The sequence below is a fragment of the Dasypus novemcinctus genome, chromosome 20 (genome assembly GCF_030445035.2).
Source record: "Dasypus novemcinctus isolate mDasNov1 chromosome 20, mDasNov1.1.hap2, whole genome shotgun sequence".
NCBI lineage: Eukaryota > Metazoa > Chordata > Mammalia > Cingulata > Dasypodidae > Dasypus > Dasypus novemcinctus.
In genome coordinates this window covers 46,677,670-46,691,453 of record NC_080692.1, presented here as the reverse complement: position 1 = coordinate 46,691,453, position 13,784 = coordinate 46,677,670, and the positions used below count along the sequence as shown (strand labels likewise).

The following is a 13,784-nucleotide window of genomic DNA, read 5'->3' as shown; positions in this document are numbered from 1 at the left end:
CTTCTTTCACTTAGGATAATGTTTTAAGGGTCATCCATGTAGCATGTATCAGTATATCATTCCTTATTGTTGTTGATTTTTTTTTGTTAGAAGTTTGCAGAAAGTACAGAATTCCTATACATATCCCCCCCTACAGTTTTCCCTATTAACATTTTGCATTAATGTGGTGCCTTTGTTACAATTGAGGAAACAGTACTATTATAAATCTACTATTAACTGTATTCTGTAGTTTAGGGTTCAGTCTTTGTGTTGTACAGTTCTAAAGCTTTTAAAAATTTTTATTATGGTAACATGCAACCTAAAATTTCCCATTTTAACTGCTTTTAAAAATACAATTCAGACTCTAGGTCTCGAGTTCGGCTTCTATGGGGTCGAAGCTGCTGAAAAAAGCTTCTGCCCTTCAGCGGCCCTCAGGGAGAAGAGCTGTGCTGTCGCCAAAAGCCCCACCTCCGCGCCGTGCTGTCTGCGTCCCCGGCCATGGGTGGCGGCAGCCGGGCGCCCGGGACTCTCTCGCTGCGTGCCGGGCCGCCCTCGGGATCCGCCCTGCTGGAGCCGCAGGGAAGGTGGCGCCCCGGCCCGGGTCTGGAGGAGTTGGCTCTGTCCGGCCCGCGGGCATGGGGAGTCTCCTCCCCACGCACTCCCTCCACTTTCTGCAGCCGGGACCGCCTCGGCAAGATGTTCTTCAAGAAGCCGCGCGGGGGCGTGAGGAAGTCCGCCCAGAGGGTGCTGGACACCAGAAGGACCTGCGCGTTGCCAGGGTTGCGGAGCGAGGCGAGACAGTGCTGGGCCTTCCCTCCCCTGGGAGTCCCTGAGGACTCTCCCTTGGGACCTGGCGCGGTGCGGGAGTAGAGGGCAGGGTGTCGCTCCTGCAAAGACCCGGGAGGGCGGATAATTTGGGGAAGAGAAAACTAGGTGATTGGGAAACACTGGTCGCCATCAACACAGTTATCTCATTTTGAGTTAATAGTCCGAAACTGGTTTTCAGAAAAATAATGATTCTAAAAACTTACATGTTCTTGAGACTTTCAAGAGACTTAGTGTTGTGGTTAATGGTGTTTATAGTATATGTTTGCCAGATGATTTTCACTATGTTCACCCGAAAAAGAAATAATTTAAAAATTCCTCATTCAGGCAATAAAAACCTTAATCTTTCATTTCAAGTTTCTTGGCTGATGAGGGCAACAAAAAGGTAGTTACACCTCTCTGGAAAGTGGGTGGTTCCCAAAAAGCTTGTGGAAAGAGCTCTGCCCCTTTTTTTTCCCTCTATTTATTTACCTTAGTTTCTTTTTTTTTTTTTGCTCGAATTTTTAAATTAAAGTTAGTAGATCACAAGGAATATTACATTAAAAAACATAAGAAAAAAACAAAAAAGCTAAGAGGTTCTCATATAACCCACTCCCCACCCCCCCATCATTTTTGAAATTATATATTTTTTGAAGATATATACATCACACACAAAAATATTGCATTAAGAAATATAAGAGGTCCCCATATACCCCCCACCCCACTCCTCCCACATCAACAACCTCCCCCATCGTGGCATACTCATCTCACTTAGTGAACACATTTTGGGGGACTGCTGCACCACAGAGATAATAGTTCACCCTGTAGTTTACACTCTCCGCCAGTACATTCAGTGGGTTATGGCAGGATATATAAACTCCAGCATCTGACCCTGCAACATCATTTAGGACAACTCAGAATCCCCAGAATGCCCCCACATCACATCTCTTCTACCCTCTCCCTGCCCTCAGCAATTACTGTGGCCACTTTCTCCACCTTGATGCTAAAATTTCTATTACTCATCACAGTAGTTTTAAAGTAGAATATCAGCAAGTCCACTCTATTCCGTATTTTATTCCTCCATATTTTATTCCTCCATTTTGTGGGCCCTGCCCTTTAATGCACCTTGTTCTTCATTAGGATCATTTAGAGGGAAAACTAGTATTTTTTTTTTTAAGATTTTTTTTTTTAATTCCCCTCCCCCCCCCCTTGTCTGTTCTCTGTGTCTGTTTGCTGCGTCTTGTTTCTTTGTCTGCTTCTGTTGTCATCAGCGGCAGGGGAAGTGTGGGCGGCGCCATTCCTCGGCAGGCTGCTCCCTCCTTCGCACTGGGCAGCTCTCCTTACGGGTGCACTCCTTGCGTGTGGGGCTCCCCTACGCGGGGGACACCCCTGTGTGGCAGGGCACTCCTTGCGCGCATCAGCACTGTGCATGGGCCAGCTCCACACGGGTCAAGGTGGCCCGGGACTTGAACCGCGGGCCTCCCATGTGGTAGACGGACGCCCTAACCACTGGGCCAAAGTCCGTTTCCCGGAAAACTAGTATTAATTATAGTTTATAGCTTCTTTTCTTCTCAATAATTGTATAGAATTCTATTTTTATTAAATTAAAATGTTCTTACCTCAGCTGCCCTCTACTTCTATTTTCCTGGCAGATCTAACAGTGCTGAGTTTATATACAGTACTTACCTGGTCCAGTGCTTGCATTTTTTAGATGAAGAAATTTGAGGTAAAGAGGAGAGTGAGGTTACCTTTGTTAATAGAGTTAAATGGCAGAACTGGGTTTAGAACCCAGGTAATTAATTCAGAGTTTGTTATCTCAAGCTGTCATCCTAGTGAGTGAGTGTTTTGGAAAGTGACGTTGTAAGTCAGTCTAGTATTTGAGGTGCATGTTTCCCAACTATATTGTTTACCCATACTATCACAAAATAACCCATACCTAAAGTTTATATAGTGCTTTACTGTTTACAAAGTGATTTTGCATAAATTAAAATTAAACCTCACAATAATTTCAAAGGTAGATATTATTATCCTCCATTTATAGAAATGAGAAAGCTGAGTTCAGAGAGAAGTTAAGTGGTTATATAGCTAGAAGGAGGCTGAGCCAGAACTGGAACCCAACTTTCCTGGTTCCAGTGCAATGTTTTTGCTGTTTTTTTACTCTTCTTACATTTATGACAGCTAATCTTTATGATACATAAGTTGAATTTATTCTTGTGGAATAGTAAGAAAGCAGTTAACTTCAACCTGGCAGTATAAAAAGCTCAGTTTTCATGAAAATAAAAATCTTCTGAATATTGTTCAGATTGTGCTGATTTTTTAAATTTTACTTGAGAGTTAAGTCATTGAATAAAAGATTTGGCTGAGAAAGTGGGACAAAGAAAGTTAAAGTTGCCCTACTTGGAGCATATTGTAGGTTGGGTAATGGCACAGCTATAAATTTGCGTTCCAGCAGGGTATTGAGATTTCTTAAGTTAACTATCATAGTTCTTTAGTTATAGGATGGTTAAGGAATAGTTTATATATACTTCTTCAGCATAGCGATTTTTTTTCCTTCAGGGAGAGATGGTCTAAATTAAGAGGTCACACATGTCATATATTTTATTGGGTCTGACTTCCTCTGTTTGAAAATGAAACAGTAATTAAAAAATCAAAAACCCTTTTGCCATTTAGTAATTTTTGGACTTTTTAAATGGAGCATATACTGGGGTGTGTATATATACATTTAAAATATCTTTAGGAACCTTCAACCAGAGAATATTGGGCTTTCAGATACCCTGCCCTTGAGTGGAGGAGGTCCATATAGTGAGATAACTATTTAGCACAGTAGTTTTCAGCCAGGGACAGTTTTATTGCTCCACTTGGGATAATTGGCAATGTCTGGAGACATTTTTGGTTGTCATAGCATGTTGGTAGTTAGTGAGTAGAGGTGAGGGATGCCACCAAACATATTTCAGGCACAAGGTAGTCCCTCAGAACAATTTCCTAGCCCAAAAAATGTCAGTAATTCTGAGGTTGAGAAACCTTGGCAGAACATAAAGTAAAAGATGGACCTCTAAATGCTGTACTTGGTTCTAATATATTAATTAAAGTGAATAAAATATTTTTTAAAATTACAGTTCAGTGGTATTTATTACATTGAATTACAATATTGTGCTACCATCACTATCATCCATTACTAAAACTTTTCCAATGCTCCAGAGACTCACTGTACCATTTCCAATCGCCACCTTACTTAATCCCTGGTAACCTGTTGTATTAATATTAGTTAACCAAAGGGGTGCTGATGGAAAATACCAGAAATAGCTTGGCTTTTATAAAGGGTATTTATTTGGGGTAGAAGCTTACAGTTCCAGGCCATAAAGCATAAATTACCTCCCTCACCAAAGTCTGTTGCCACGTGTTGGAGCAAGATGGCTTCCAACATCTGCCAAGAGTTCAGGCTTCCTGGGTTCCTCTATTCCCAGGGCTCATTTCCACACTTAGCAGCTCTGCTCATCTGTGTGCTTACTTCTCGGGTTCCAGCTCAAAATTCCAACTCCCTTCTTGTGGAGTGGTTTCTCTCTGAGTCCCTGCCCACCAAGGGGGTGGAAATGCAATGTCCTACTGACTTGGTCCAATCAACACCTTAATCATTATTTAACCAAGTAAAAGCGAAACCTCTGAACCCAGTATAATCTAATATGCCGAGAGGGACAGACCAGTTTACAAACACAATCCAATATCTATTTTTGGAATTCATAAACAATATCAAACTGCCACACCTTAATCTACATTTTCACTCTAATTTGTACATTCTAATTATTAAGTGGGGTATTTTTGCCCTTTAGTGTCTGGATTATTTCACTCAACGTGATGCCTCCTCAGGGTTCATGCATGTTCTAGCATATATCAGAATTTATGTTCTAGCATAAATCATAACTTCATTCATTTTCAGAGTGTTTATTATAGTCTGTCTTCCCCCATAACTCAGTTACTATTAAGCATAAAGCTTTGACCACCTGACTTTCAGAGTAGTGTTTTGGTGTTTTTTTAATTATAAAGGAAATAATTATGTGTTGAAAATACATTAGATTTATGAAAAGGTCTTTTATTTATACCAGGGGTTAGAAAATTTTTCTTCCTTAAATAAAGGGCCAGATAGTAAATATTTTTAGACTTTGCTGGCACATAGAGTCGTTGCCACCTGTTCTTTGTTTATTGTTGTTTGTGTGTTTTTTACAGTCATTTAAAAATGTAAAACTGTTCTTAGTCCATGGACCATACAAAATCAGGCATGTGCGATTTGGCGCACAGGTGATAGTTTGCTGTATCCTGAGCACCTCTAATCTTGGGAAAATTATTATATATGGCTAATTTTTTTTCTATCTCCAAATATTTCTTTTCTTATGGTTAACCTAAAGTTAGAACAACATCTTTTGATATATCATTTTTTTGTTGGGCTTGCTTTCTGCTTTGTCTTCAAACCTATCATTTCTTTTTAGATTACACTTTGCTGTTGAACTTTTATTTTTTTTAAAGGAGACCCGGGATTGAACCCAGGATCTTGTACATGGGAAGCAGATGTTCAACCACTGAGCTATATCCGCTCCCGTTTAATATTTTTATTCTTAAGTGTTTCCCAGGTTACACTGCCTTTTCATATACCTCAGTGACTGTGCTTTTAAAGATAAGAATTTTAGTTAAAATTAACTTTGGAAATAATGAAATTTTAGCCTAAACCTATTACTTCCAATCAGAGGCATTATTTACTAGTAGGTTTGTATGGATTACTTTTTAAAAAAACTAAATATGACTCAAAACTTTGCTTTTAATATTTTTTTAACTTGGGAAGGAAAAGATAGGAATGAGAGGTATTGGTGAATAGGGACTGCTCTTCCAGTTTCTCAGTCTCTTTGGTGGACTATCATGAAAACATATTGTGAAATATATGAAGAAACTACTAATGTTCCATCTTAGGTACTTTTGAAACACAAGTGTTTGAGAATTTTGTAAAAAGGACATTGAGGTACATTTTGGAGGCATTTTATATGGGCAGATGGTGAAGTAATCCCACAAACATGCCTTAAGTATTTAAGTAGACTTGGGTGGCTCCAAAAATAAGTTTTTATTTATTGGTGGAAATTTTTAGATTTAAAGAATAAGGAAAGTATCAACTATAAGGTTGAGTTAGTATTGAGATGTAAAGAATATGAGGTGACAGCAGTAGGTAAGGCAGAGACTTCAGTTGGTTTGGTTTACAAGCTCCAGTAGCCACATCTGAGTCCTGGGTTCACTCTTAGATCCTTTGTTCCAATTCTGATTCTACTTAAAACACTGGTTTCCAATTTATAATGTACAGGAGTTTTTATGTGTAGTCAATTAGAGGAATGGGCTAAAATAATAAAATGACATCCAAATGTTCAAGTCTTGGTTAAAGAGCTTTGTGGTTAAATTTAAAATACTCGTCCTTTTTTATGACTAGTGAAATAGTTAATTTTCATTATAGGTAATTTGGAAATGTTTAGTTTAAAAGTTAAACAAGAGATGATTCTCTTTACTCCCTCAATCAAAGGTATAGCCTTTAGCATTTTGATGTATATACCACAGTTTTTAAAATATGTGCACAGATATATTTAGACAAATGTGTACATATATTTTTTTGTATTCTCCTTATACTGTGAACTTTTTCAAATATTTTATCAAAACCTTAATTTGTCATAACCATTCTCTTTTTTTAGGATAGGATGGTCTATAAAGTGATTCATAAACTAAGTATATTTTATTATTACAGCCATGTGTGGAATAGTGCGAAATTGTGTCCTTATGCTTCCACCCATTATCAGCCCTGCCTCTTATTCCATAAGTTCACATTGCGCCATCCCCTTTCTGTATTGTTTTAGGTCTGTTTTGGCAGAGAGTGTGTGAAGTCATTTTGGTCTAAGTGTCACTCAGAAGTCAGAAGACATTCAGATTTTCATATCAAGATTCTGTTCAAGTTACCCACCCCCTTCCTTTACTCGGTCTCTTAGGGTCTTAGAGCTGTTATCATCTTTCCCTTTCCCCTTCCCCTTCCCCTTCTCTCTACCCCCTTCTCTCCCTCTCTCTTTTCAAATAGAAGCCCCACAGAATTTACAGATGAAAGAGTGATGTACTTTAGAGTTATAATGTCCAGTTGGCTGTTAGGTACTGGTTCCAGGTTTTTCAGAAGTGGATGAGTTTTTACCATTTTCTTGTATATTCCTTTGGTTTTTAGTAAAATAGGTACATGGCAATCGATTGTTAAGTTGATTTTTCTTGTCATCTAAATCAGCCTAAATAATAGAGTTGATAGATAAAACTAATTTTCTTTTATAGCCTATTGGAGTCTTTCCTTTTTGTTATTCTTATGTATATTTTCCTTGTTGAATCTATGTATAACACCTTTTTAAAAGTAAAAGGTGCACTGTAATAATCCAGACTGTGTTTCTCCTTTCTTAGGATTCCTACAGGAAACAAGTAGTAATTGATGGAGAAACCTGTCTCTTGGATATTCTCGACACAGCAGGTCAAGAGGAGTACAGTGCAATGAGGGACCAGTACATGAGGACTGGGGAGGGCTTTCTTTGTGTATTTGCCATAAATAATACTAAATCATTTGAAGATATTCACCATTATAGGTGGGTTTAAATCAAATGATCTAATTTTGAAACAATCCAAAAATGAAAAATTTTGAAGTTGAAAATTGCTTTACTAGTTTTGAGAAATAACAAATCGAAGATTTATATGATTATGGTAATTTTAGAATATTGCAAATCCCCAGTAGTTATTTCCATTGACTAGTTGGTCATTAGAAGTAAATGTCTTAAGGGGTTTTATAAAAAGCCATGTAACCATAGTAGAAAGGATATTTAACTTAAACCAGAATTGCTTTAAAACAAATAATCTTTTATCCTTTAGTATATTAGTTCTTTACTGAGGGTCTTTTCCAAATAATGCCAGAGCTCTCTTTTTGAAGATTCTAATATAGTTAATCTTGGATTAGGACCAAAGATTAGATACTTTCAGAAAGGTCTTCAGAGAATTTTGATACGACCTTCTGGTAAAGAAATGGTGTTCCAACAATATTCTCTGTAGCACAACAGTTACCTTTATTTTTGGGGGATAGGGGTGTTGAAATAAAACATGAAATATTTTAAAGAATGTGACTATATAGAAGATATTTAGAGAGTTAGGCAGTTACAATCTCTTTACTATTAAAGATTAAAAATTAAAAATTTTTTTTCAGACTTAACATACATACTATAATGTGGAATTATAAGGATTTGCCATGAATTAATTATTTAATTCACAGTAATTATAGCTAATAGTTACTGAGCACTTACTTTTATTCCAAGAAGGGTTCTAGTTTTTACGTATATTAATTGATTTAATCCTTTAAATACCTTTAGAGGAGGGAACTATTTTTAACCCTTTCCGGGTGAGGAAATAAGGGCAAATAGAACTTAAGTAATTTGCCTAACATCACACAGCTAGTAAGAGACAATCTGGATCACTTCCAGACCATCTTGCTCCAGAGTTTATGCTCTTAACCCCTTAGCAATATTGCCATCCAGAGTCTTTGTAAAGCTGAAGGTTAGGATATGTACTATAATGTATTTATATTCTGTTTTGTTCAAGGAAATAATTTTACTATTTTTATAAAAGTGCATACAATTCAAAAATATAATCTAAAGTAGTGAGAAAGATGAGGGAAAGAAAGGGTAGGGACCTAAAATGGAGCTTGGAATGCAGTAAGTAACAATGTCTATTTTAAATAGATGTGCTAATTTTAGAGTGAACCATATGGAACTGCTGGTAGTCAAGTTTTTGGTCTACAAAAATGGCAATTTCATATGATTCAATGAGTCAACCCTATGATAAAATACAAAGATAGAGTGGAAAAGAATTGAAGATCATTCCAGTTTCAGATGTTTAATTGTTGATTCAAGTACTCAGCACTTCACTATACTGCTCAGTATTTTATTGTCACATACATTATTAAAGAACAACATGCAGAAGTGGATGTGACTCAACTGATAAGAGTATCCACCTACCATTAGAGGGTCTAGGGTTCTATACGCAGGGCCTCCTCGTCCGTGTGGTTAGCTGGCCCACACGCAGTGCTGCCGCGTGCAAGGAGTGCCATGCCACGTAGGGGGGCCCCTGCATAGAAGTGCCCCCCACACAAGGAGTGCACCCCGAAAGGAGAGCTGCCCCACGTGAAAAAAGCGCAGCCCACCCAGGAGTGGTGCTGCACACACGGAGAGCTGATGCAGCAAGATGACGCAACAAAAAAGAGATGCGGTTGCCCATTGCTGCCTGATGATACAAAGTGGACGCAGAAGAACACACAGCGAATGGACACAGAAAACAGACAATGGGGGGGAAGGGGAAATAAATAAATAAATTTAAAAAAAAGAACAACTCAGAATATTAAATACAGTGAAGTTTGAATATCAGGGTTAAACTGAAGAAAAAAATAGCAAAACCTACACTGTATATTCTGTTCATTCAATTTTTCATAATGTCTGTCTGAGTTTTTCATCCTTAAAAAGGGTAATATTAATTGAAATATAAGAGCGGGAGCATCACATGCATATGTCAGAAATCATCAGTGGGTTAAAATAAATTATAAGGTGTAATACTGTATCAGGTTATAGATTGCATATAATTGACTTCAAGGAGTAATTGTAGTTTCCATTTATTGCACTGTGCATATATTATCTAATTAAAATTTTTAAATAATTTTTATGAGGTAGGAAATATCACCATTTATGAATGAGTTTCTGAGGATTTGAGCAGTCGAGTAACTTATCCCAGATTGCATAGTGGTAGGGCTGGGACTGAAGACTGTCTTTTTTGACTCAAACCCTCTGTGTTCTTAATCACCTTACTCTTGAGAAACAGGACTTAAACATTTTAGACCCATCATAAAAATGAAAAATATAAAAAATATCAAAAGCGATTTGACATGGTGGTACTCAAAAAGCATTAAAAATAACTAAGTATAATTAGTGTAAGATCTCTTGTGATTGAGTAAACATTAGCAATAAAATACCTAAAAAATTAAAATACAGCTCTGAAATTGTAAGTAATTGAATAATTGGTGTGGTAAGATTTTTTTAAAAAAGAATCTGACAATCTGCACAAAACTCCTTTTAAAATAATTATTGTATTAAATACATTTTAAATTGTTTCTTTAAGGGTTTAGAGTTTTCATTAAACTTCATATTAAACGAATACCCCTACTCGCTATGTTCTATAATATAGTGAGTTATCCTAATTAAGAGGTTTAAAACTGTTACTTAAAGTAACACTTACTACATCATGTTTACTCTGTAGTCTATAATAGAGGAAAAGAAATTTGGGTGGACAGTAGTATTTTTATAGATTAGTAAATGAGTGTAAATATGTTAATTAACTTACTAAATTTACTCAGCAATAATTAGAGGAACTGGGGATTTGAACCAGTTCTGACTCTTATCTACTGTGCTCCTTTTTTGCCTTGTTGCATCTTTGAAATTCACATAAAATTGTGAAGAGAGAGAGTTTTCACCGAAATTTAGACTTTAGGCAGAGCTTATATTGAAAAATAGCAGTATGTACCAGGGCTTTTAACAGATAAAACAGCATACTGACTTTAGTGTTGTCCTCTTGGAAATTAAAATTTCTCCACATGCCACTCACTTTCTTTGAGAAAGGAAACGGAAAATTTTGTTAATGCTGTAACTCACATCATTTTTGTAAAAATATTTCTAATACTATAAATGTATATAACATACATATATATAGTGATGTCTTAAGATTATAATTTTTGTAATTAGGCCTAGCACTTTTTCAGTCTAGAATTTTTCAGTATTTTTTTTATCATTATGATCTACCTGCATATGAACCTATTAGATTGTAGTTTTATTATATTTCTAAGTATTTGATCTTTTAAGGAGTCTATAAGGTCTCTGTTTAAAATGAAGAAAAAAAGAAGAGGAGAAGCAAGGAAAATATGATATGGTGGAAACTAAGGATTATGTATTAAAAATCTTTCAGCCAAATTTTATAAAACAAAAGTTGTGGACAAGTTAAGGATTTTACTAATGCCTCTGCTGTAACTTTTTTTTCTTCCCCAGAGAACAAATAAAAAGAGTTAAAGATTCTGAAGATGTACCTATGGTCCTAGTAGGAAATAAATGTGATTTGCCTTCTAGAACAGTAGACACAAAACAAGCTCAGGACTTAGCAAGAAGTTATGGAATTCCTTTTATTGAAACATCGGCAAAGACAAGACAGGTAAGTAAAACTTGTAACAAATATACATCTACTATTTTCTGGAGAATATATCAAGTGATTTTAATCATTGATTTTTATTTACTAATATATATTCTAATAACATCATTTTGGGAGCAGGAAGACAGGAACATTAATAAATCTATATACCTGGTAGTATATTTGACATACTATTTAATGTGATCAGTTTTTCTTTCCATTATGTCAAAATAGGATATAAAACAATGTTTATTTGATAAATCTTCTCTTGAGAATATGAGAAGGTAACACTTCTTAACCCATTATCTGGGATATTACTTTTCGCTTTGATTTTTTTCCTAAATTGGAAATTTCTCAACTCTGAACACATCTTACATTCAGGATTTAAGAAACGTGGAGATTTTTCGCTGATGTATACATGAAGGTAAAGCACTGGGAACAAATTTTGGGTTTCCTATTTTGGAAGTGCCATTAAAAGCATTCTGTTATATATGTTCATAGAATAAATTTTGTTCAATTTGAAAAATTTTACTTTGGCAGAAATATTTTTCAAAGGTATATTTTTGGAGGAGGTTTTCATTAAAGCAAGAGAATATTTTAGAAAGTAAACAGAAATTCTCAGTTATTCATGCACTGTGTTCTGACAAAAATTAATGCCAGATGGACCCTGAATTTTGTTTCCAAAAATACCTTTTTCTAGCAAAACAAATTAATTTAGGTTGATATATAAACCATTTGTATGAAATAAGAGTTTTTAACATATAGGAAAAATGCTAGAAAGGAATATATAAGTATATGATGGAATACAATTTTCATTTACTATGAGAGTGATCAATTTCTGATACATAGAAGATGAACATTTGTTTAGGGCTTTTCCTTTTTATGTATACTTATAAGCCCAGGAAATGGATCTGGTGGGATTTAACTTTTATAATGTTGAGTTTAAAAATTCTTGAATAACTTATTATTCATGAGTTAAACTCATGGTTAAAGGCACAAAAGCCAGCATTTTAGAAGTTTTATTGAATGTTATAGAGAGCTAAAAAATTTGAAAAAGTAAGTAAATCATCATTCAGCTGGTATATATGTCTACTTCTCATGTGTAAGAATATGTATACCTCTTCCCAGTTGTACAAATTTGGTACACAGTGAAGAAAAAGAATTTTATTGCTTTAAGTCTTTGTTTTGGGATTAAAAAACAGAATTTCTGTAGTTTGGCCACTTTTCTATAATACAAACATTCTGTGGCAGTTTTATTAAAACCTGTTGTATAGGTTAAAGAAAGACTTGATATATATCACATTGCTTTGCTTTAGAGGAATTAAGATTTCATTCAAATCTTAATCCCTCTTCCAAAGATGGGGAAGAGGTTTGATTTTTGTCTTGTCTTCTCTTTAGTGGTCTTCTCTGACCAGTCTCTCTACTTTTCCTCAGAAGGGGAGGTGCTCAAAATCATGATTGAAATATATATAACTTAGCTCCCAACATTTTCTTCTGAAATTTTTCAAATATAAAATTGAAAGAATTTTATAGAAAACACTTGAAAACTTACCATCTAGATTCTGCCATTAACTTTTTTACTATACTTGCATTACTTATAACTTAGAAAAGAATGTTTTTTAGACTACTGAACATTTTACATTTTATAACCAAGAGAAAAACTTACTAGACTTTGCCTCATGTTGTAAAGGGTTCCAGTAGCGCAGTAGTTCTTATGCTTGCATATCTGTATGAATCAACTTGACTTCTTATTAAAATCCAGGTTTTGCTTCAGTAGGTCTGGGTTGGAACCTGAGAGTCTCATTTCTTACAGGCTCCAGGTGATGCTGATTTTAGTGCATGGACCACACTGAGCACAAAGGCAATAGAGGACTATAAAATCTCCTGTTATTCTCACAATGTAGACTTCCACGTCTCATTTGATAAGAGCCTAAAGTAGCTATGTACTTTCCATGTTGTAGGATTACTTCTTCATAAGTGCTAATTGATTCTTGGTATTTAACATTGTTTTAAGATACTGTAGAATTCATAATCAGAAGACTATTTGGCTTCCTTTTAAAATAGATTTTGATTTTATAATGCTTTGTGACCTCATTGGGTATTTTGAAGATGTATGTATGTTCTGTGATAAAGAAATTTTCCTTGTAGACTTGTGGATCAACAAGTTACAGAAGAATATAATACCAAAGAATTCTTGTATTTTAACTTTCTAGCACTCAACCTTTCTTAAATTTAAGACCTGTTTTATTGATGTCTGTGTAATTTTTCTTGCTAAACGATAGCATAATTTCTCATCTTTGATTTCATTTTATTATTAAATGGACTTGTTGATTTGCTTAGAAATTAATTTGCTTTCAAAAAGTTTATTCATCTTCCTCTGTTGATATTAATCTGTTAAGCGCTTGCTTTTGGAAGACTTTAAAGAGGTCTTCTGAGTATTTGTAGAGATTATAAAGTGAAATGTGTAGGTTTTAATAAATTTTAATTATCCTGTTTCATGAATAAATTTTGAAGCTCTGCTTTCTGCAGAGTGTTTTCTTTGGTACCAGTCTGTTATTATGTTTATTGATTTGTTATTTGAACAAAGTAAATATGAATATCCTTGTATTTTATCAGCACCTACTAGTTTCATGTCCTATTTTTTTGTTCTCAATCATGAGCCTAAAATACAAATGCCAAAAAGTATTATATTTGGGTTAGTAGGAATAAAAATTTCATTTAGAAGTTCTTATAAATATGTCGGG

At 35.2% G+C, this 13,784-nt stretch overlaps 1 protein-coding gene across 4 annotated transcripts in view; it reads left to right on the top strand.

Annotated features, from left to right (window-relative positions):
• Window positions 1-13,784, top strand: part of KRAS (KRAS proto-oncogene, GTPase) — a 49,104-nt gene that overhangs the window by 20,921 nt on the left and 14,399 nt on the right. For 3 of the 4 annotated variants that reach the window (XM_071210216.1, XM_058282915.2, XM_058282914.2), the window contains exons 3-4: window positions 7,240-7,418; window positions 10,905-11,064. In XM_071210216.1, coding sequence (XP_071066317.1) covers window positions 7,240-7,418; window positions 10,905-11,064 — 339 coding nt within the window. Of the gene's footprint in view, window positions 1-7,239; window positions 7,419-10,904; window positions 11,065-12,853; window positions 13,586-13,784 lie in introns of those variants that run through there. The other variant, XM_058282913.2, reaches the window with a different exon arrangement.